This window comes from Bidens hawaiensis, unplaced genomic scaffold (genome assembly GCF_021521415.1).
Source record: "Bidens hawaiensis isolate Kalapana, Puna unplaced genomic scaffold, B.hawaiensis_p1.1 tig00047738_1, whole genome shotgun sequence".
Taxonomy (NCBI): Eukaryota; Viridiplantae; Streptophyta; class Magnoliopsida; order Asterales; family Asteraceae; genus Bidens; species Bidens hawaiensis.
The window spans coordinates 8,026-33,077 of record NW_027498551.1 but is presented as its reverse complement, the minus strand read 5'-3'; the positions used below and the strand labels follow the sequence as shown (position 1 = coordinate 33,077).

Here is a 25,052-nt window from a genome sequence, read left to right as displayed (position 1 = left end):
GTATGTGCGGTGTATAACAAGAAGCTTGGGTGTGGCATGGCTTAGACACTCGCCATATGCTACACCACGTTCGACCGTTTTGAGTGTTTTTCACATTCGATCATATTTCTGACTCACCATATCAAGGACAACTCATATTGTTCTTCAAATACATAATTAAAGCATACAATGGTTTAACTTGTTTGATAAGAGGTAATAATGTACCATACTCGCCACAACATAAGGTATTTCAGTGTTGATTTTATGTGCCGACTGTTTTGGGGTTATGTGGCATATCATATGCCGGGTGTGTGAGTCATACACTACTAAAAAAACTGAAGCTTTTCCGACAATTTACCTACAAATAATCCAATTTAGTTGACCACAACCAACCAATGTTCCACCAATGGGCCCCGTACAATTTAGTGTCTGCAGTTGATGTCTTGATCACTTACAAGTTGTTATCTTGCCAATGGGTCTCGTGCAAGTTAATAACAATTATAAGTTACTGAATACGCATACACCTTCCGGCATCCATTTCCAATAGCGAAGGTTCATTAGGGCCAGGGGTGGCCCCGGCCCCCCTGTTTTTTTGCGCAGTAGTGTAAAAGTGTCCATTTTTCGCTCGAAAATTTAATATATAGTGTAAACTTACTCGTTTTCGCCCGAAAATTTGAGCCCGACCTCCCTATTTTTTTCGCAGTTGTGTAAATGTATCCATTTTTCGCCCAAAAATTTAATACGTAGTGTAAACTTACTCGTTTTCGTCCGAAAAATTGAGCCCGACCTCCCTATTTTTTTCGCAGTAGTGTAAATGTGTCCATTTTTTGCCTGAAAATTTAATACGTAGTGTAAACTTACTCGTTTTCGCCCGAAAACTCCCTATTTTTTTCGCAGTAGTAGTGTAAATGTATACGTTTTTTCGCCCGAAAGTTTTATACGTAGTTTAAATTTACCCTTTTTCGGCCAAAAATTTGAGCCGTCCCCTTCGTTTATGATATACCTATAGGCCCAAAAACATTAATATAGTTTATAATCCAAAATCAATACACAAAACAAAGTATTCAAACTATCACCAACAGTTAGTTCCACAGATCATTAGTTGAAATCCCTCATTATATATTCATTTGTTTGTTAAAATAAAAACATATGTAATTCCAATTTATTAGTATTGCATAATAAAATATAAATGATCAGCTGAACCTGATACCGTATTAGATAAAAAAAAATTATGTCAGCAACCAGAAGCTTTAATTTTATGCTTACAAGCTATTCCTCTTCCTCTTTTTGGTGTTAACACTTTCAGAACCCCCAATATCTTCCTGTATATACAAACACAAAATTAGAATAATATATATTTGTGTGTGCTGTGAACTATATTAAAAGAATACGCATTTAGATGGAACCTTGTTTGGTCCCTCATCAACACAGGGATGCGGAGATACAAGGCTCTTGACAAATATACTAGCACAAATATAGTCCCGATTGCAGGGCACATGACAACCGTCATAATCTCCATCACAATGGCTGAAACTGTAGACATAACCCCTCGTGTTTTGTGAATCGTCTACTTCACTCAAGCGGTGTGCAACATCATGCCCCTGACTAATATGTAGTTCCCACTTGTTGTTATTCATTACCCATTTCTTAGGGAAAAGATATGAATATAAGCATAGACGGTCTTGTATGACCCCGAGTCCAAGATTAGACAAACTAAAACCGGCACCATCTGGTTGAGGGATTTCTTTAAGTTCCTTTGTAGATAAGTCCAAAGAAATAATTGTTTTCTTCCTACGGATTTTACTAGACATGAGCCAGTATAGCGCCCCGTCAAATAAGACACCAGTTTTACTAGCCATATTCACATATTCAAATTCTCCAATAACTTTCCAAGTATTTGATTTCAATGTGAGCATATGAAAAAGTGTTCGCCATGAATAAGTACTTTTCCTGAACCCTCCTATAACCTTGTAGTCATCTGAAGATGAATCATAACCAAAACCCCATATTATTAATTGCCTTATCTCATCTTCTCCGAACGTATTAGGCAGCGTTTGCAGCTTCTTCTCTTCTCTAGTACAAGGATTTGTTACTAGAAACTGAGCTCCTTCAGGAGAAATGCATACGAGGCCATTACAAGAACCAACAATACTAGGAATATAACAGCTAGCCCAGGTTGTTTCACTCCTTACATCACATGTATGGATCCTTCTATGGCCAAGTTGATGGTTGTCACGATCAGTTTTAATATTATGATTCAAGTGAGCTTTAACAAAACGAGGACTGGATATAAAAGAAAGCCATGACCTACACACGCCCTTGCATCGGATTAGGTCTTTTACATCCAATCGCACTAGGACCTGCTCCAACACATCAATTGCGAGTTCTTCCATTAGAATGATGCAAACCAGATGGATGAATGGATGGAAAGAGAGCTAGTTAGTTATTCTTTTTGAACGGCAGTTAAGAACGATATATATGCTGTATATTATAACTTATAAGCCCTAACCCAAGCCCGCTTCTTACATTTAAAAAAATAAAATATACCAATTATATTTTTATGTTAAATTTGTTAACATAAATAAAATATACATTTTTTATGTATTTGCCCACCTACGACTAGACTTGGGCATAAAACTCAGTTTCGGACCCGACTGGAACCAGGACTTGGTGTTCCCGACTTGCTTTTCCAGTGCCTCAGAGAAACCATACCCGGAACCGGTTCCACCTTTACCTAATCATAACCCAAACACGACCCAACCACAACTAGATAAAAATCTGCCCAAACCGGTTAAAAAACCCGACCATACCTGAAACGATTCCTAATTGACCTGGTTTTGACTTTGTTGACTAAATCCAGAACCAGTCCGTTTTTTTTTAAAACATGGTTTGTGCGACTCAACCTAAACCATTTTGAGTGTTCTCCACATTCAATCATATTTCTAAATCACTATATCAATGACAACTTGTTCTTCATATATAGCATGCATACAATGTTTTAACATGTTTAAACGTACTATCACAACACCAAAAATACTCCTATTTAATTAATTAATAATCACAACTAGCTAGCCAATTTTTGACATGGGTCACGTACAATTTTGTGACTCCACAGTCTCCACTTGAACATTTACAACTTGTTATCTGTTGTATAAATTGCGTACCTGGAGGATGAATTCGATTAATGGTGCAAACCTGTAACATTGATTTCAATCTTGGTTTCTTGAATAATTGTCTGGATTAATCTCTGAATCGTGAATCACTTTTAGATAAACTTATTTGCGGGTTACAAGCAAATCGGATAAGACAGAGATTTTCTGTAGTTGGAATTTGATTTTGATGATTCTATATGATGATGAAGAACCAGAGAGAAGTAACCTTCTTCTCTGTTCTTTGTATCGATGAGATGATATGTTATTATTTTTCAGAGAATGAAATCATCGACATATAAAATCAATTCTCATATCTCACATGAGCCCAAATGATTAATCATAAGCCCACTTATCATTATACTAAAGCCCAAGTATAAAACCAAATAACAAAGCCCAAATAACATTATTGTTAAACAAGCCCGCACTCCCGAGTCACATAACTCGTTTAATCTCTAACGTTATTTCCTCGATCGACAAGTTAATCCAATAACACTAAAATATCCAACAATCCTCCCCTATTTTAGTGATATCCATGATTATCTCAACCATCGTACAGAAACACAAACGTATGCATAAATGAAAATGTCCTACGGATTGAATTTTCATCTTAGTAAATTGCACGATCAAAATATTCGAATATCGGGGTGTCCTATGGATTGAACCCTTGCCATCCATTTGAATATTTCAAGGCAAAATACACATACGTTTATAAATCCAAATTCCACTCGACTCAATATTTTACCAGCCTATGTCCTAATCCTTCAAAGAATATATCAAAGCTCAAGTCCAAAGCTTCTTGAAGTAGCTAAACTTCATATTCTTATAGGTAGTTCATTATTCTCGCACCTGCAATGCAATTTATCAATGAACTATTAAGAAGCTATACTTCAACCTACTTTATCTCGCGATCGGAACACAAACCTTGGGATGTTTATGATATTGTGTTCCAATATCTATATGACAAGCTTTCCGCATTGAATTCAGCATCTAACGTTGTATTAGATGGGAATTGGGTGTCTTGACATATGATATTAATGTATGGACTTTATACCCATCCCCATGACTGATATGTTCACGAGATCTCTTCCTAACCTTTTAGTTAGATCATCAGCCAAATAATACTCATATATTACAAACCACCTGATATCACACATTGTATTGTATAATATATAACCGTCTAGACTTTCCATTATACATTTGACATAGTCATCACTATCTCACCTGATAGATTTTGGTGATATCAGTTTGACCACAATAGAATTTCATAAATTCAGTTTCTTAGCCAGTCAACCACTTTTATTGGTTATTTCAAATTCTAGAAACTCGCATTCCATTGTCAAGTGACGCAAATTCATTCCTTAATTACCTAAAAAATGAAGCATTCTCCAAAAGAGAATACGCATCCATTGTTAAGCAGTTTGTTTACTGCTTGCCAATATTGAGCACTAGGATTACTAGTTTATCTACTCAAATTACCCATAAGAGTGAAAACCGAAGAACAATCAAACTGATTGAATTTCTTCAATACTTTCTCAATATAATGAAATCGAATCATCTATATGTTACTCCCTTTTATTATTATACGTAGGATAACATCAACCTCCCCCATATCCTTTATATCAAAACTAGAATATAATAATTTCTTTGTCTAATCAATCACTCAAACTCGAGTAAGATAACAAGGAACCAATAATTTCCTTCAAGATTTTATTTTTCTTTTCACTCCAAAATAATTCACATGGCCTAACCTAGCCCGTCACAATATATACACATAGTCTATGCTGAATTGGAATGATTATAACATACAAACAAATTCAATAGAAAATGAGGCATTAATGTTTAGTTTAAAACTTCGTTACACAAATATCCAAATCCAAAAAGATTCCACGTTGAGATAAAATAAAGTTATCTAGCTCACTACTTAAATCCATAAATTATTTAAAATAAAATCCCAGACATGAGACTGTTTCAAATCCTTGAAACACACAACACATAATCCAAAACAAGTGTTTTCCAGGAATACATACAAGTCTCACTTTTGCATATCTCATACCAAGTACAGATCCATCTTCAACTGGATCAAGTTCTTCAAATCATTCTAGATCCTTGCATACTTGACTCATATCACCTGAGTCTACACACCATGCAAGCATGTTATCCTGTACATAAAAGGATTCAAAATAAACGATACATAATTCTTAACTGAATTATATTTAGAAACCATTGAACTTCTTAAGTCCAATAACAAACCCGAAACCACAATTTCGTTTATTTCGCACCCAACGGGCTTTCCTGACTTGTATACTCTTAGTGGTTGATTATTACCCGGGCAGTGACCCGTCAACTCATGTGTCATGTGTGTACCATCTGGACAAATATTTAATAATATTTTCATTTCATTCATATTCATACTTATTACTGTGATATCCAAAACAATAAACATGTAACAACGAGTCAGGACATATTGACAACCTTCCAATCCAGTGTAAGGGATTTAAAAGTTGCACAACAAAATCAAACAACTCTCATTGAGAATTACTATTACTAAACTGGATAGTGATAGCATAATAATATATGTATGTATAGCATATTTTCTCCAAGCGCAGAGCCGTTACCCCCCCCCCCCCCCCCTTTGGGTTAAAACTCCAGTTTTCGTTATACTCCCAAAAATTAGCCCAATTACTAAATCATGGCAATGCTATGCATACATTTAATTTCCAAACAAATCACTAAACTAAATGTATTGGAATCAATATATTCAACTTAAGGTTCCCCATATTTTATATGTTATTAAATCAAGAATTTATTCAACATATTAAAATTCGACACAATCTTTAATATATGAAAATAATTCATTCATCAAAATTAATTCAACCCAGTTTCATCGAAAATAATTCAACCCACCAATTTAACATGAAAAGTTATGTTGTGGGATATTATAACATGAAAATCAATAATAACAAAATCAATACTAACCGAGGGGTATTGTTGATTTTCATGAAAACCTTATCCACATATCCTACTATACCCAATGTTTTGACTACAATAAATCCAAAGTTCAATGAATCATTTGGTTGTTATTCGATGAATCTTTTGGTTGTTATTCGATTTTGAAAATCCCATCCAAAATTCAATAACAACATAGTTTAATCTTTATAATTTTGTAATGTTGAAATCCAAAACCAACAACCAATTTTGCGAATTAGGGTTAAACCATAATTAAGTCGAACCAGACAAATAACTAGAACCGAAAATTGATTTATAATAACCAAATCAAGCCCTAATAGGTTTATCTTTGTTATATAAATTGCGTACCTCTTGGAGGATGAATTTGATTAATGGTGCAAACCTGTAACATTGATTTCAATCTTGGTTTCTTGAATAATTGCCTGGATTAATCTCTTAATCGTGAATCACTTTCAGATAAACCTATTTGCTGGTTACACGCAATGATTTATCGGATAAGACAGAGATTTTCTGTAGTTGGAATTTGATTTTGATGATTCTATATGATGATGAAGAACCAGAGAGAAGTAACCGTCTTCTCTGTTCTTTGTATCGATGAGATGATATGTTATTATTTTTCAGAGAATGAAATCATTGACATATAAAATCAATTCTCATATCTCACATGAGCCCAAATGATTAATCATAAGCCCACTTATCATTATACTAAAGCCCAAGTATTAAACCAAATAACAAAGCCCAAATAACATTATTGTTAAACAAGCCCGCACTCCTGCGTCACCTAACTCGTTTAATCTCTAACGTTATTTCCTCGATCGACAAGTTAATCCAATAACACTAAAATATTCAAAATTATCTTCCCACTTCAACAAAATCCCATTATAAACTTTTGGTCACCCACAATATATTGTCATAATGCCATTCATAAATTTCATGCATGATTAGATTTTAAGCAACATGTCCAATTATAGACTTCTCCTTGTAACACAGACACGTCATCTCTTTTAGAAATTAGCGTACAACTTATGTACAACCATAAGCACATAGTACATCAAATTTAAGCATTTTACCTAATTTAGAATCTTCAACATTTTAACTTATATACAATTTAGCATACAACTCACACGTCATGTTGGTATGCAAATACTACGCATAAAAGGATTTCCTGAAGCTCATTCGAAAATCCCACAACAATTGGATTTTCAACAACATCGTACACCCATCCAAAATGATAGCAACAAATAATGGTGATCCCGTATCTATGAATAAAAACAAGGTTAAAACACAAAATGGAGATTGGTCGTTTGGGTGTAACTTAAAATCATAACAACAACAACAACAAAAAAGAACATAGATTTAATATGACTGACCCGATGTATATAATTATACCTTCGGTTGATAAAATATACGTGAACCAATAAAAAAATGACATTGGTGGACACGAATCATGGATTTCTAACTCCCATTGCCTTTGATTGCTTCCACAATTATTAATGTGTCCCCCACCATATTTGCTTAGTATTACTAGACTAAGGTATGTGTTGTAGTTTGATTAGTTAAAACGTTACTTTAATGTCACGTAAGTAGTGGATTTTAACTAACCAATTCTCTAAAAAGGGTGTTTTTTTTTTTATCAAAATAGGATGAGAGAAAAAATTATTTATCAAAATGAGTGATTTGAAAACTAATTACCAAAATAGGTGTTTTTTTTAAACTCCGTTCTCTCCTAATTTTATTGGATAAAAGAAATTTTGTATTTTTAAAGAATGTTTTTTCAAAAAGAAAAATTAATAAAAGAGTTTACAATAATACAAAATAAAAACATTTGGTTAATTGGGGTTGGATCATAATACTTTATCAAAAGAAATCTAAAATGTTTTAATTCTTTTTAACATATCTGAACTAATTTCTAATAAAAAATGGTTTTTAAATATAAATGCTTTAGTCTTTATAAATATTTTTTATCGTCATAGTTTTTTACTACAGTATGGCACCGATGCACCGATGCATCTTTTTTTTTTTTCATTGCGTATAGTTCTCTCTAATTGCCCTAACTAAAGATTGTCGATTTTTTTTGTCAATATAATTATATTTTTAGTTGTGTTCCACTTTTTTAAGTTTGTTAGATACGATTATTTTTATATAGTTTGTGTTATCAACTATGAAAAAAAAAATTTTAAGGCAAAAACCATCAGATATATTATAAGAATCATTTTCATACATAAACTTTTTAAATAAAATTACAAAATATATTTTGTTTTATTGTGATATTTTTTACAGAACGTTATATTTGAATGCATTCGTATTTTCTATTCTAAATGATTTATTTAAACATTTGAAAACGTTTATGAAAGTTAAATATAAAATGAATATAAAAGTTAATAAAATATCATGATCCAACGAGATGTTTTTTATTTTATTTTGTTAGAAACTTTTTTATTAGTTTTTCGTTTTAAAGAACATTATTTTAAAATACAAAATTTCTTTTTTATTAGTGAGAGGATAGAATGTTCAAGAAAACACCTATTTTGGTAATTAGTTTTCAAATTACCTACTTTAGTAACTAGGTTTTTCTCTCATCATATTTTGGTAAAAAAAATCTCGTTATTTAACCAGACAATGGTGAAATGGTGTGGACCCCACTTTTTTTTAAGCCCTCTTGGATGATGACAAGCAAGGGGGCAAATAGTTTGGCGAGAGAGAGATGTGGGTGGTTTGATGGTGGGTTAACACATAGTTGAATTTCCGTGTCAATGACTATGTGCACATATTGGTGTAAATATTCAATCCCAACTTCCATCCCTATTAGCATTCTTAAAAGTTTAATGAAATCTCATTAAATGTTAAAACACAATTTCATCACATTTCTCATCCCTTTACCGGTACCGATTAAGCTAAAATATATCCTAGTCCAAAGTGCTTGACGCTTGATCAGAGAATACTCGTTATTCAACTTGGATTGTAAACGGCTTTTTGGCTCAGTTTGTGAACAAGCCGAGACGCAGAGCATGTTCAAGCCCTTGCTCGGTTCAGCTTGCAAACCGCCCTAGATGAATTTATATTTATGTGTGTATGAACACCCTAGATTAAATACCAGTACTTTGAATTTTCGATTCATGTTAACATCCAAACCGAATTTTAGAGTTTTATGTTTCGAGTTTAGTTTCCAACGATTTAAATATATCCTTTATTTATTTGCCCGATGCACCAAAGTTGAATTGGTTTTTCAAATTTACCTAGGAACAATTAAAACCCAAGTGACCCAAAACCCTGTAATATGAAGTGTTTGAACACCCCCAAATTTACAACAAGAATTAATATAATCAAAAGAAACATAAGAAACAAAATAATAGCTATAATAATAACATATGTTTTACATAATAAAAAGACATACAATTTGTGACCAGAAATTAAACAAAGAGCACAAATTGATGAATACATTAAAGAAAACTGAAATTGTTTCAACATATAATAAAATTTGTAATGAAATGAAATGATATGCTAGAATCATGACACTTGCTGTCTTTCTTCATCCTGTTGCCATTAGAACATATTATCTTTGAACCCCACCCAAAAGAATATTATCAGCCCACCTGTTATACCAAACCGCATGCCCCGAAAGAATATATACTATTACTTACCTAGAAATGAGTTTTGTTAAGCGAAAATAAATATGAATTCATCATTTATCATCTCTTTGCTTAAGACACGAGCTGATCAAGTTGCATCTGCTCGAGCCAAGCCCCTAAAACTGAATGATCGGTTGACTCAACCTGTGAATGACCACCACCGGATGGTGCAGCCACCCCACCATCATTACCAGAAAGTGGCGCGGCCGCCTTGTTTTTCATCATCTCAGGTGGTGACTCCATCACAAGTGATTGTACCCATGATAGATCCGGCTCCTCACCACCATTAATAATATTATTATTATTATTGACCCCGAACGAAGCCGACCTCCCAAACGGGTCAACATTAACAGACCAGTCGACTTTCCCGGTTGGAGACCCCCATTTTGACCAAGAAGAGGGGGCGTTGACAGGCGACCCAACATTAAAAGAACCAGTATTGTTTGCTCCAGCTGTTGTTCCAAGATCCCGAGAGCTGAGACTACGAAGCTTCTCACGCTGTGCGAACGCAGAAAGCTGAGCACCCATTGGAGATATCGGGTCCATGCTTCTTGGAGACATTCTTAACATCATGTTGACTTGGTCAACGTTCTTTGGTGAGAACACATTTGTATTAATAGGAGAGAGCATGCTTTGCTGCTGTTGAAACTGGTTCAGAACCGCTGATTTGTGTGATGGTGAAAACACACCCAGAGATGCTGCCTGGTCTGAATACCGAGGAGAAGACGTAAGCTCAGCGGAGAACAAATCCTCTAGATTTGCAGGCGCAAGTGTTTTAGACCGAGTAGAACGATTCAATGAGAGTGAACCAAGTGAACCGGGACGTGACTGTGAGTAACAAGCCAAGTCGTTTATTAGTTGAGGATCCATATCCTGCAACACACTCAAATCATCGGGTGGAATGTCCCGGGCACTAAAAGAAGACCTTAGCCGACTCGACTGGAGGTTGCTTCCCGGAAGATGAAGGGCGGGGACATTTGGCTGAGACCATCCAACCGAAGAGTGTTGACCACCGTTTGACGGGGACATCTGTTGACTGAAGCTAGGAGACATGACCGATGAGGAAGGTGAACCGGGAAGCATGCTCAAAGCTGCAGCCATATCCATAACACTAGCACTAGCAGCAGACGACCTAGGAGACAGGACAGCCGAGCCCGTTGAGACATACAGTGGCCTAAGCTCCTCGGAAGTATGAGCAAAGAAACAAACCCGCCTAGCACAGCCCGTCCCATCTTTACATAACCGTGTACGATACTGAGCCGGGTGGAGCCAGCACTCAAACACACCATGAGCATATTCACACATATCCGCTCGTCTACAAGCACCTTTCCTAAAATCAGGACACGGGACACAGCTATAATGAAACTTCCGTGGGTCCCGTCTGCGGGCATTTTCTCCCGGGTGAACAAAAGGACACTCGGTCCAATCATGAGAATACGCCCTCGAGCAAGGTCGTACCTTAAACGAAAACATCCGAAACTCGTCAGTAGAATAAATGCTGTTTTTGATATCGGGCAGATACGGGTCAATCGGGTATTCTTTCTTCTCGGAAGAAGCGTTGACCAGAACATCATCATTAAAATTTGACATCATTGGAGATGACACGAGCTCTGAAGGAGAGCACGGCGAGCCATTATCTGGTGAGGATGATAGAGTCGGCGACCACGAGCTCGATGTTGTTACAGAAACAGTCAGCTTATCATACCCAACCGATCCATCAGATGCATTGTTTATAAGAAGCTCTTCAAGCAAAGATCTGGCACCAGACAGCTTTGGAGGTACAATAATAACATCAACGGGTCGGTGTCCATTAGCATCCTCAATATTAGGATCCGCACCTACAGAAAGAAGCAACTTAACAACCTCAACAGCATCAACAGAACCACCAGAAGCCGCACAGTGAAGAGCGGTGCACTTATCGGGCCCACACGAGAAGTTCACATCCACCTTCGGTTGCGAAACTATTAACTTTAACACACTCAAGCTTCCATACGTTGAAGCAACCATTAACGGAGTCCGATGCTCGAGAACTATCTGTTTCGAACCCTTCTTACGCACATACCACAGACCGACCTCATCGATCGATGAAGAGTCGTTCTCAATTGACCGTTTAAAACCCTCAAAGTCATTGTTAGCAGCGTATTCGAGTAAACTTGAAAAAGAATCTTCAGTATCCACAGTTAGTGAGCTCATGACCATTTTGTTAGCTTGTTTCTCTGTTGATGAAGAAGAGCCAGATTTATTATTATTATTATTATTATTATTATTATTATTATTATTATTATTATTATTATTATTCTGTTCAGGGCCACTACACATTCTTCAAACAGCCTCTGCACATCCAGAAACATAACAATCACTTAAAAAAACCACATGACACATAAAATATCATATTCATATCAAATAATTAAATCTTAAAATCGATCTGTGACAAATCTATTATAAAGATATAAAGAAATTATTACTAGTATAAATTAAAACAAAACGGATCATTATCTACAAGTTATATCCAATAAATAACTACCGTAAATATAGCATCATTAAACATTAGATTAAAGTCAAACACACTAAACAAACACTTACCGATTAAATTACACGGCAGGTTGAAAAACCCAGCTATGAATACAGATCAAAAACTTATAGTGAGATGAAAGATAATAGAGACGAAAACAGGAAGCAAATCGCTACCTCCAACTCCATTTTTACTCGAAAGCGATTGATCCAGATAGATACATAATAAGTCGATACAACCTATGATATATATACATATACATACATATAATATACTTGTATATATATATAGGAACCGAAAGCGAAGGTAGAGAGAGAAAACGAGAGGTTAGTGAGACAGGGATTATGTGTGTGTAACGTACAGGAACCGAAATGCAAATGAAATGCGGAAGAAATGCAAATGCGGGTGGGATATTATTAATTTATTATATTAAATGTTTAAGTGGGGAGTGGGGACGGGTGCTGTCGGTAAAAAGGGAATAGGTTAGAGGGTTTAGGTGAGGGACGGTGGTTACTGGTTCAGCCGGTTTGCCGGTTAGTCCACGAAGGCGACTTTGGTTGAACAATAATAAATGTAATTGAAATGTGGGTTTGGAGTCCGGAAGAGGAAAGAGAAAGAGTGGATGTGAAGAGGTTTTGTGAGTTGGATTGGAATGTGGTTTGAGGTCACGTCCGGAGAAAAAGGAGGCATGGAGCACTCAGTTTCAAACTTTCAATATCTTTTCTAGATTGGTTAATTTAATGACCAGAATTTATGGTAAATTATTATATTAAATGAAGTGTTGAATGATATAATGTTATGTATTGTTTTTTTTTTAATTTTTTTAGGGGACGGTTTTCTTGTATTTAGGCTTTCATTATTACAAAATTTGAAAATGCCAGATGTCTCATTCCGATCAGACTATGTTGTCTTAACCGGGCTCATGTTGGCTTCAGAGTTTGGTTTGGACGTTCCACCGAGAAACCATACCGCCGACTGCCACTTGACAGCCGTTGTGCCACTACAACAGCATAACTCTCTAACGTAACACACGGTAGGATGAAAACCCGGATGAGCTCCGGGTTTGAATTGACGACTTTTGCACAAGGCCTAACTCAAATCCTCCACTACCAATATTCACTCAAATGTGACAGAAATGGAATTCAAACATGAGTATCCACTAGAGAACCTATGCCCTTCTATTGGTTTCTGGTTTTCTTAATGGCAAATATATATGTTCTATATAATCTACTATTAAAATTATGCTATTGATTTTGGAGACTTTAACTTATTAATATATCAAAATCATCAATCTACAATTTTTTTTTTCTCAAAACTGTGACTTTTATAAACAAAACGTCCGTACCAAAAGAGAAACCACACAACCAGAGAGAAGTCACCAACAAAAAACGAAAGAAAGAAACTACATGAACGAAATTTTACACCACTTCAACCAATTTATTTGCATATTTTTCGACCTATTCTTGTATCAAATAGAACTGATCGACTTTACGTCTTCAATCAACTATTCTATCTTAATATATATGTTCCAACAAAAACTTTTTCATTTCTTTCCTTTCAAATTCTCTAAGCAGCAATCACAAGCCCATGAAAAATCTCCTTCTCAACTTCGCCAAGCTCAATTAACTTATAGAGCTCTAACAAATCTCCAACTGTGAAACCAGAGATAGATGGGACATGTATTGTTTAGGCACTAGCTCTTTGGTTTCAAAACTAAAATGAGTTTCATTATTTAGGTATTTTTTATTAGGAACATGATTTGGTTAGTCTAAGTTTGACGAAAGTTTTAGGCAAACTGCTATCTAAGGTTTGGGGGAAAAAGGAAGACAAATCGACAGGGTTCGTTGGACCATCAAAACAAGTTTTCACGTATATATGTCTTGGCTGTTTAGTACGAGCAGCTTTAATAGCTCTATTAAGTTTATAAACATAATTTTGTGCTAAACTTTGGATACAGATTATGCAAGAGAATAGTATTATAATTTTTTTTATATACTTCATAAATGAGAATAATAATTATAATAATGTTAAATACAGGTAATACATTCGTTTTAAAATTAAAAACCATTAAAATATAAAAATAAACAATGTATCTTTAAACTGGCTGATTTTCTTTGGTTTTAGCATTACTATCATAGTACCCGGGATAATCTAATATGATTAAAAGCAAAATATAGTTTATTAGTATGCGAAATTTATGTCAGCCGTACTTAAATAGACACAAAACACAATTCACATTCATATTTTTAAGATAGACTGAATCAAGACGTCTAGATATATCAAGACGTCTAAATCCATTTCTCGCAATCCTCCATTTGGCATTTGCATAATTTAGAAATCTAGCGCACGTTCACCACCTGATGGGTGATTACAATTTACAAACAAGTGAATGAAGCGAGCTTGGGCTTGGGCTTGGGCTTGGGCTTGGGCTTGGGCTTGGGCTTAAAACATAAAGAATATATACGATATAAAAAAATGTATTTTTTTGATATTAAGTTTAACATAATATAATTGGGCTGGAAGGGTATGTCTATCATCATCTTTTCTACGGAATATATAACGAAGCGGCTATGGCATAAACATATAACATAACCTAACTCTCTTTCTTTTTCTCGATCTGGTTTGCAATGCCAGACGTTGCTTTTGACGTGGTTGAGCAGATACTGGTACAGCTGGATGTGAAAGATCTAATCCGATGCAAGAGCGTGTGTAAGTCATGGCTTTCTTTTATATCCAGTCCTCGTTTTGTTAAAGCTCACTTGAACCATAATATCAAGAGTGATCGTGACAATCGTCAGCTTGGACATAGAAGGATCCATACATATGACGTAAGGAGTGAAGACACATGGATTAGCAGCAACTTATATAATATTGTTGGTTCTTCTAATGGCCTCGTATGCGTTTGCAATGATAAATTTTTAGTAACAAATCCTTCCGCTAGAGAAGAGAAGAATCTACAACCCCACCTAATGGGTTCAAAAAAGACACCACAAGGAGATTCATATGTTGGGGTTTTGGTTATGATTCGTCTTCAGATGACTACAAGGTTATAGTAGGGATCGGGAAACAAGGTTATGATAAAAATGAAAAATCAACACTTTTTCATGTGTTGACGTTGAAATCAAATACTTGGAAAGTTATTAGAGAAGTAAAGTATCATAGGATGGGTGGTAAAACTGGTATCTTATGTGATGGAACACTTTACTAGTTCATGGCTAATAGAAATTCTTACAGCAAAATAATTATTTCTTTTAATTTATCTACGGAGGAACTTAAAGAAATCCCCGTACCAAATGAAGGTTATTATATGAATGCAACTTGTTATATGAATGCGAAGTACGATGACCACAGACTTGGGGTTATACAAGACTGTCTATGCATATATTCATATCGTTCCCCTATGTCTTTTGAGATACGGGTAATGAAAAACAACAATTGGGAACTATATATTGATGATGATTGTCAGCAGAGCAAATATGATGTTGCTCACTGCCTGAGTAGAGCGTATGATTCACAAGAAAGCAGTTTCAAACATTCTGAAGGCCAACGTGTGTCTTGCAATGGGGACTATATTCGTTCTAGCATATTTGTCAAGAGTCTCATATTTCCAAATCCCCATGTTGATAATACTTATGAGGGACAAAACAAGGTTATTTCTAAATGTCTCTTCTTCTAATATATATACATATATTGTTGTCTGCATGTTATAATACTAAATCTTTCTAATCTTCTGTTTGTATATACATAAAAATTAGGAGGGACAGGAAGATAATGTGGGCAGCATAAGAAAGAAGAAGAAGAATAGGAGCAAGAGTTAACGTTAAGCAATTAAAGGCCTCCTGTTGATGGACTTATTTTTTTACTTTTTTATTAGCCGCTGCTCATTATTCATATTTATAATCCAATACTAATAATTTGGATGGACATGTGTTTCATTTTTATTAAAAAATACGATCCAAACCCTAATTATGAATTTGTTGGTGGTGAATTTTGAATAAATGTATCAATGTATAAAAATCATAACTCGTTTATGATACAACACTATTATGTATGTGTTACAGAAGCTACCGGTTGTAAATATCCATCACATCTCCATAATCTGCAACATTTATACAAAGAAATGATAATTGTGTAACTAAGTCTAAAGGATACATGACTCAAACAAAGGATATGGTTAACCAATATGCAGGTTCATATTTAATTTGTTTTTTTATTAATTGCCTCCCCAATTTGTATGAATAACGGGTGAGGATCAAGAAGGTAAGTACACCGATCACCTGACCACCACCAAGAATACTCATTAATAGTATTCCTAGAATAATAGGATTAGTGAGCTAGATCAACACTGAGTTTAACAAATGTTTAAAAATCATATGATGTTTCAATCTCCAAGTCTGGTGATATTTGCAATTGGTAAAGTGTCTCTAAGGGAGTGTTTGGGATTTTGCTTATTTTAAGCAACTTATGACTTATTAACTTTTAAAAAAGTTAAAAGATTTTTGGTATTATGTGTTATTTGGTTTAAAAGTGTGCCTATGGCTTTTAATCAAAACACAGGTTTCACAGCTTAGTGTTTCATCAGAAGGGAAAAGTTTTGGAAATAAAATATGAAAATAATTGATAGATGATGTCTCAATCTCCTATGTCATTACCAAACTTCTCTTTTGTAGTTCCATTAGCAAGTAACACAATACCAGATTAAGTCACTTATTCCACATAGTACAGTCCTTGAAGTTTAGTGTCACACCCAATAATTACACCTGTCTTGATATATTGTAAGACACAGAAGGTCAGGTGCATTAATATCGTGCAATGTAATTCCTTAGTTACATGACTAATATTGGATAATAATTTATGTGACAAAGAAGGAACACAAAAACAAATTTGACAATTTTAGCGTGGGCGATATTTCAATGTAGTATGCCGTAAACTTCTGTGCCAAATATGCCAACTTTTAAAGTTGAAGGGCTAAATGGAAATTAAGCCAAACTTAAAATCCATGGTCTCATATGTAATTAAGCTTTCCATTTGAGTGGGTCCGTATCAAAGATGAGACGGTCCGTATCAAAGATAACCTACGTATTAAGCTTTCCATTTGAGTAGGACCGTCTCATTCACCTACCTTTTGATACGGTCCGTATCAGGACAGTCTTAACTCTTTTTCACCAAGTCATTGATGAGACGAACTGTCTCATCTTCGAACACTCCATATAACCGCCAATGACAACAAGAGCTGTCAAAACACCCTACTCTTACGTGTTAAACGTCCATTGCTGATTCATTCCTTCATTCTAACCTAAAGATAACGAGCATAGGACGTCTATTTTATGCACACTCATTCATTAAACACCACAAAGAATCAAAACAAGTATTTTTAATGTGTTAAGCAAGAACAAGATTTGATGTTTTGAACAGATGTTACTTAAAATATGACAACACATGAAGATTTGATTAATATTGCTACACAACAGTTAGATGTTTTGAAGAAATGCGAAGAGGATTTACTGATGCAGGAAATATGAAATTTTTTGGGGTAGGATATATATTATTTAAGATGTTAGTATTGGTACGAAGAAATAAATGAGAGCTGGGGATGGTAGGGTCTAAGATTAATTTGACCCATGTTGACTTCATATTTCAATTTCCTATACCCTTCACTTTTCTATAATGTTTATTGTTTAGGTGGTTTTGGGAATTGAGAGGTGAGATCGTGTCATGTAAACGAGCCGAGCAAACAAACAAACATGAATACTTAAACGAACTTGTTTTTCTTATTTATGTTCATTTGTTAAAAAAATATAATATGAGTGTGTTCATGTTGTTTATGTTCTTTGGTAAACCATGTACATGAACAAAACATAAACAAGAAGAATCAATGGGTTTGTAGCTTATCACCCAAGACTTGGTTCTTGGTTTAATTGGACCAACGGGAGTTGATGCATGATAGGACAATTTTTAGAATTTTTAACAACTAATAATTAAATTTAAATGGATTCGACAATGACTATAGACCACTGTAAGTAAACAAAAACAAATGGAACGTAGTCTCAAAAGTAAATAAACTAACACGACACGCGTTTAATTAACAAGAATTTGTTTATTTGGCCAACTTAACGGATCCCGAACGTATTCAATTTTTATGCAACACTCAAGTGGCTAAAAAGTCAACTAAAATAAAAAGTGATACCAAAATTAGCCAAACATCTAAACTCAAGCCGGAATGAAGGAAACGGAGGAACGGACTTAAAGGTCACTATTTGAAGGTGATACAATTACAAGTATTTTACCAGGAATTAGTTGTCCTTTTCTCATCTACATACTGAGAGATAAACCAGAACAAAACGCAACTACTACAGGAAAAAGCAAAACAAACTATCAACAAATAACAAAACAAACTTGACAAAAAATAGAGAAAGCAAATATTAACCTAGAAGTGCGAGGTTCCACCGTAGATATGTGGAGCAAAGCACACATGCGAGGATGGACATCAATATTATCACTTTTGAGCATCTATCGCATAAAGCTACCATCACAAAAAACATGTGCTACATTTCTAACATTCATGCACTTCTTAAACAGCTTCACTCTCTCTCTTCTTCTTAAACATACCATTGGAAATATGAGTGTCTGTGAAGCCTTCTAGTGACATTGTAACATGTTTTTGTGAGTCATGCTTAAGAAATCCATTTTAACATGGCCGTGAAAAGCTCTATCCTAACACGACCAACAAAGATTTTTCTGATTTTAGTGTCTAAATAGACAACGGGGTGTTTAGAATTGAAAGACTTGTGTTCTTCATTCTTTAGAAGATGAACACACTTTGTCAGTATAAGCTTTTTTAGTTTATCCTTCTGAATCCGCAAAACCTTAAAAGCTATAATAATCTTACCTTAGCTTTCCTTAGGCGATGTTAGCCGTGTATTCACGTAAACAAGAAAAAGGATCTTCCATATCCACAATTAGTGAGCTCATGACTATTTTGTTAGATTGTTTCATTGTTGCTGACGTTTGTGTCGACGAATCAGATTTATTATGTTCATAGAGTTCTAATATTGTTTTCAAGTCATGGCTAATATGAGCTTGAAGCTTCCTTCGTAACTCTCGAACCTTCTTTGTAGTGGCTCCCCTCCATGCCTCGTTTCATAGGGAACCTCAAAGTGGGTCTATTTCATTATATTATATCTATGTCTGAATTCCGTGTAACTAATATATTTTTGGTAATCCAATATCATTTTAGTATCACTCACATAACACATGTCATTTCTAGTCTATCTCTTTCTATTTCTTTTCTACATATGAAAATTTTCAAAATCATCATATAATAATCTAGACTTTGCAATAGAAACCACAAAGGGATGCTTGTGATGATTTTAAAATCTTTTCTACTATGTAATATAATATCTTTGTGCATGAAGATAGTCAACTTGTAAACCTTCTTCAAATCGCCTCTACACATCGAGACAGAAAACCATCATTAGACACATTAACAACTAATATTCAAGAATCAAACACCAACTCAAAATTAAACGATTTCAACAAGGCGCACACTAATATAACGTATTCATATCAAATATATTACAAGGTTAGGATATGATAGTAAGTTATATCTTTTAGGAAGCCTAAGAAGCCGCCATTAAATATCATGCGTCGAAAGTGGACCAAAGAAGGGAGGAAAAAGAAAAATATTTTGTTCGAGATATACTGTTTAACATTTACCTATATTTAAAAAGTAGATATTTTGTTCGTATAGAAGAAAAACTAGCCTTCACATGAATTTAATTAATTAGAAACGTGATCTTATAACAAAAAAGAAAAATAAATAAATTTGCGTTTATATGTTTCGCGTAATCCTATACGAGGTATACTGTTTCTATACAAGACTGGCCTATACGACTCATACATGTCTACAGGACCCGTATAGACCGTAAAAAGCTTCAGGCCTAAACTTTTCATATATGTATATATCAAACACATAATGACTATACGGATCGTATAGATCTGTATAAACACCATGGATGAAATAACCCTTATCATTCAAAACTTATTTTTAATATTCAGAAAACAAAAGTAATAAATATTTTGTATGACATACATGTAAACATGTGTGGCTAGACATATCATTTTGAATGAACCACCAACATATGAAAGCGGATGTTTGCATGTGAAACATATTATGAACAAGATTCAATAAGGGAAGACAAAATCTAAACAAAGAACAATAACAAATGTATATGTAAAGGCTTTGAACAAATTATTGTAGCCTACTAAATCTCAATAATTGGGGTGGATGAGATTTGTTTGAAACATTTACGCAAAATGATGGTTTGAAAACATGTTAGATAAATTTGTCAAAGATACTGTACATACTATTGTACTATTGGAGGCAAACTAAATGTGTATTAATAAATAAATAATAATAATAAATCAAAATTTTAACTCCTACAAGAAGCTTCATATCTTCACTATAAATATATTTGTGTTCCATCATCCTCATTATCAATCCCTACCTTGTCTCGATGTTGTTTCGGCTCCTAAAAAGATCGTCACTAGTATTCGCGAAACACCACACCGACATCACCATCACCTTTCTCCACCCCTAACCATTTCTCTCGCACCCTCAGTTGCAACCCCGTAACGTCACATCCGGCATTTCCGAAACAATTCCGGGAAGTTGCAGGTCTATCCGGGTACCTCTACCACCATCGGAACACCCAACATACCCACCATGTATACCTGTTAAACACCAAAACGCCCGCTACCACCGCGAAAAACCGCTCAACGTAACCACAAGTCATCGTCCCTACACTCTCGAATCCTCATCCGAAACCTCCAAACCGCGAGCTAAGGCGCCGCTGCGTGCTTACATGTTTCCGTAGACCACCACAAACTACTGGAGAACCATCGGTTGTTTGGAAAGCATCACCGTTGTCGTCGTTCACGTTTTCTCGTCAAGTGTTTTCGCCATCTTATCGCGAGTCCAACTAAGGTAATCCTAACCTAAGTCTATGTAAATGTTCTACTTAATATTTAATGTGAATCATAAAGAAAACAATCGGTACACAACATGGCTCTTCAAGCTTAGAACCATAATGAGTTAATATGGAATGAGTTAATATGGAAGAGATAAACCAGCAAAACTAGTTTTATATAGCTAACTGTTTGACTATTAAGTATGGGTTTAGCTAGTGCAACTGGTTTAGACACAACACTTATAGACAGATGGTCTTAAGTTCAAAACCGGTTTGCAGCACCTGTTTTGTTTTTTGTTAATTAACAGAACACTATATTAAAAAGTTAACTGTCACAAGTTATTCTCAAAACTGATTGTTGGTTCGTCGGTTAAGTTGTTTGGTTCGTAACAGAAGGGCGCAGGTTTGATACTTTATGGTAGCAATCATTTTTTGTAAATAGCTTAACAACTCTTTTAAATGATCTGTTTAACTGTTTCAGTAAACATTAATATATATTGGGTTGGTCTAACTAGTTATGTTGTTTATTTAGAAATAAGATTCAGGGTGACAACTTCAAACCCCACCCACAACAAACTATTTTTAATACCTTGTTTAAATAGTATTCATCCATAATCATTTTTTTAATATTTAAATAACATTCGTTAAAATATATAAATAAGAGATATCGACCTCGTTAATTAACACCTATTTTTCGTAATCAAACGACTCTATGTTTTTATATATAGATAGGATAAAATTCGATTTTAACTTGTTATAAACCGTACACGACCTTATGAACTACATGTATACGATGTAGGTTGATTAAAAGAGCGTCGCTTATATAATTTATCTCCATAAGACAATTAATCAGCAATCAAGGTACGGATCCTAACCCCCTCCCTATTGTTATCATATTTGATTGTTATAAACCCCGTTGATATTATATACCTTTGGAACTCCTAACGTCTTTGACACCTCGATTCATTTGGCCGTCCGTTCGATTCATGTTCAGATTATGATTTGTTATTTGACTTGTTAGCATGCGATATATTTATTATTAATTTGTACTCGTTATCGCATGTTCTGTGATTTGTTAAGATATGAATTATTATTGTATGACTCAGATTATTTGTACTCTGTTACCCTAAGCACTCGCTTCCCGTGGAGTGTCCCACGGGCATAACATTGTGGCATCGATGTTATGTGTTCCTTCCGTGACAGAGAGATTAGTTCACGGCGTCTCTTAAGTACAGGTGTGGTACATAGCTATTAGGAGGTGTATGGATATCCTAGTTCAGTTTTTCAGATTTAGTTTCAGGAAATGGTTGTGGGTATGCCAACTTACGCCATTTCGGGTGATTGACATATAGGAGTGGCCCCCTATATGTCGTCACGTATTATCAGACTCAGTTATGCTTATGGGTACATCCGTATTATATGTTTCAGTTCAGTTATTTCAGTTATATAATTTTAATCAGTTATACGTTATCATATCTTGTGATTCAGTTGATTATTACTTGCTTTTGAGCCTTAATATTCCATACCGGGCATTCGGTTCATTCCGTAAATCTTTTTACACTTCAGGTTCACAGGATACTTTCGGCGGAATCAAGAGAGAAGCTTAAACTTAGGAATAATCTGAAGATGTGTGTTAAGCTTATGTTATTTAACTAATATGTATTTCGAACTTAGTATTTGAACTATCAATAATATGTACTTTTGACTCTAGTGAAGTAATGGAATTATGTCTTTTGTCTCTGTATACCTCCGTACATTGTGACACGTCAGCCTATCCGGGTTGGGGTGTTACAGTTATGGTATCAGAGCAAAGGCTCTTTCCTGTAGAAAATCTAAGCGTTAGTAATTAAAACCTGTGAGGATTGGGTAGACATTTAGGTTTAATTCTAATAGGTTAGGAACCTCATTAGGTATCCTTGTTTGTTCTCCTTCCAATTTATATTCTAACCCTATTGACATCTTTTTAGATGCCCCCTCGTCGTCAAACTCGCAAAAACACTCGCGCGACTAATGATTCGGCTTCGAATGAAACTCCGGTTGATCAAAACATGGTTTCAGCTATTAATCAAGCTTTTGCCGGACTACACCCGAACCTTGTTGCACAAACCATGGAGGCAGTTATGCAACAAACTCGTTCAGAAGGACGCGCTAATGCTACTCCTAATTATGGAGCTGTGATTGATGAGAATGCCACTGTTGAAGGCATCCATGTGTGGCTCCAGAGATTCCAAAAACAAAAGCCCAGATCTTTTAGTCATGCTGCTACTCCTTTGGAAGCACGAAACTGGATCGCACAAATTGAAAAGATCTTTGAAGTATTAGGAGTTGCGGATCTGTTTAAAGTCAGATTAGCCACCTACAAACTAGAAGACGATGCACAAACTTGGTGGGAAGGTCATAAGCAAGTCAAAGGAGGAGACACTTATGCTGCTACTCTTTCATGGGCTGACTTTTGTACTCTCTTTTATGAGAAGTATTTCTCTACAGCTGACAGAGAAGCATACGTAAGGGAGTATGTTGCTATACGACAGAGGGATGATGAACCAGCTTTAGAGTTTATGACTCGATTCTCAAGATTGGCTGGTATTATTGGGAGCGCAGCAGGCTTAGCACATGAGCAGGCAGAAAAATGTAAATGGACAGTTTGTGATTGCATTCGAAAGTCAATCATGTTTATGAAGTTCAAAGACCTTACTGAGGTAGGTGATGCCATTAAGACCTTTGAATTCGAGAGGAAAGAATTCCTGTCTCGAACTGGGGAAAATAAGAAAAGAGATCAAGACGGGCAACCCAAGCAGGCTATGGTCCAATCATACACTAACGTTGCAGCCAGGGGCGCTGCCCCTTGGACCCTGCCAGGGGCTGCCGCCCCTCGCACCCCGCTACCACAGCGCTGCCCCCGGACCCCCGCCAAGGGGGCGTTGCCCCCTTGGAACCCCCATGACTTAGGGGCTTCGCCCCTAAGTACCAGTAGGATTATAAATTATAATAAGATCAAATAAGTGTGCACCCCGCACCCGACTTATTTAGATCCGTATTACAATTAAATTGATCAACAAGGTAATCCTTAATTACACTAAAATTACTAACAATCCTCCCCCATTTTGGTGTAATCCCTGATTAACTTAAACAAACTCACACAAACAACAAACATATGCATAAATGAAATATCGTGACAATTGAATTTCACATTAGTATATTACACATTCCAAATATTCGAATATAGGGGTATCGCTACGATTGAACCCTTTCTATTCATAATGAATAATCGAAGATAATATACACACAAGTTCACATACTCATATATTCTTACATGACATTATTTTTACTAGCCTATGTCCTATCCTTCAATGAACATATCAAAGCCAAGTCCCAGCTTCTTGAAGCGGCTAAACTTCATGCTCATATAGGTAGTTCTTTTACTCTCGCACCTGCATATGCAATTTTTCAAAAGAACTATTAAGAAGTCTAACTTCAACCTCCTTAACTTACAGGTCTAAACACATACCTTGGGATGTTGTAACTGATGTGTTCCAATTTCTAGATGTTAAGCTTTCCACATTGAATTCAGCACCTAATATCAAATTAGATGGGAATTGGGTATCTCAACATGAGAAATTTCAGGTGGACTTTAAACCCATCCCTACGGCCGATTTGTGCACAAGATCTTTACTTAACGCTTTTGTTAAATGATCGGCTCTGTTGAGTTTTTACATACTCCACTGATATCACACCATTCACGATGAGCTCACGAATCATGCTATGTCTAACACCTAAGTGTCTAGACTTCCCATTATCCATTTGACTATAAGCTTTAGCCAAAGTAGCAGTACTATCACACCTG

At 35.3% G+C, this 25,052-nt stretch overlaps 3 protein-coding genes across 3 annotated transcripts; 1 reads left to right on the top strand and 2 right to left on the bottom strand.

Moving 5' to 3' along the window:
- Positions 1–1,241: 1,241 nt before the first annotated feature.
- On the bottom strand, positions 1,242–2,372 carry LOC143597204 (F-box/kelch-repeat protein At3g23880-like). The gene is made up of 2 exons (XM_077075775.1): positions 1,386–2,372; positions 1,242–1,301 (listed from the first exon to the last, which is right to left on the bottom strand). Exons 1-2 carry the CDS (start codon positions 2,370–2,372, stop codon positions 1,242–1,244), a joined length of 1,047 nt encoding a protein of 348 aa, XP_076931890.1.
- A 7,169-nt stretch (positions 2,373–9,541) lies between these two features.
- On the bottom strand, positions 9,542–12,358 carry LOC143597207 (zinc finger CCCH domain-containing protein 30-like). The gene is made up of 2 exons (XM_077075778.1): positions 12,311–12,358; positions 9,542–12,060 (listed from the first exon to the last, which is right to left on the bottom strand). The coding sequence occupies exon 2, from the start codon at positions 12,044–12,046 to the stop codon at positions 9,800–9,802; it is 2,247 nt and encodes a 748-aa protein (XP_076931893.1). The 5' UTR covers positions 12,047–12,060; positions 12,311–12,358; the 3' UTR covers positions 9,542–9,799.
- Positions 12,359–23,256: 10,898 nt separating this feature from the next.
- On the top strand, positions 23,257–24,773 carry LOC143597203 (uncharacterized). Its single transcript, XM_077075774.1, has 2 exons — positions 23,257–23,907; positions 24,753–24,773. The coding sequence occupies exons 1-2, from the start codon at positions 23,257–23,259 to the stop codon at positions 24,771–24,773; spliced, it is 672 nt and encodes a 223-aa protein (XP_076931889.1).
- Positions 24,774–25,052: the final 279 nt, after the last annotated feature.

Excerpts from the sequence above, each read along its gene's own strand:
- LOC143597203 (XM_077075774.1), top strand. The coding sequence starts at position 23,257 with ATGGTTTCAGCTATTAATCAAGCTTTTGCCGGACTACACCCGAACCTT. Across the intron at positions 23,908-24,752 it reads AGTTCAAAGACCTTACTGAG|ATGTTAAGCTTTCCACATTG; the intron begins GTAGGTGATGCC and ends TCCAATTTCTAG.
- LOC143597207 (XM_077075778.1), bottom strand. The coding sequence starts at position 12,046 with ATGTGTAGTGGCCCTGAACAGAATAATAATAATAATAATAATAATAAT.
- LOC143597204 (XM_077075775.1), bottom strand. The coding sequence starts at position 2,372 with ATGGAAGAACTCGCAATTGATGTGTTGGAGCAGGTCCTAGTGCGATTG. Across the intron at positions 1,302-1,385 it reads TTGATGAGGGACCAAACAAG|GAAGATATTGGGGGTTCTGA; the intron begins GTTCCATCTAAA and ends TTGTATATACAG.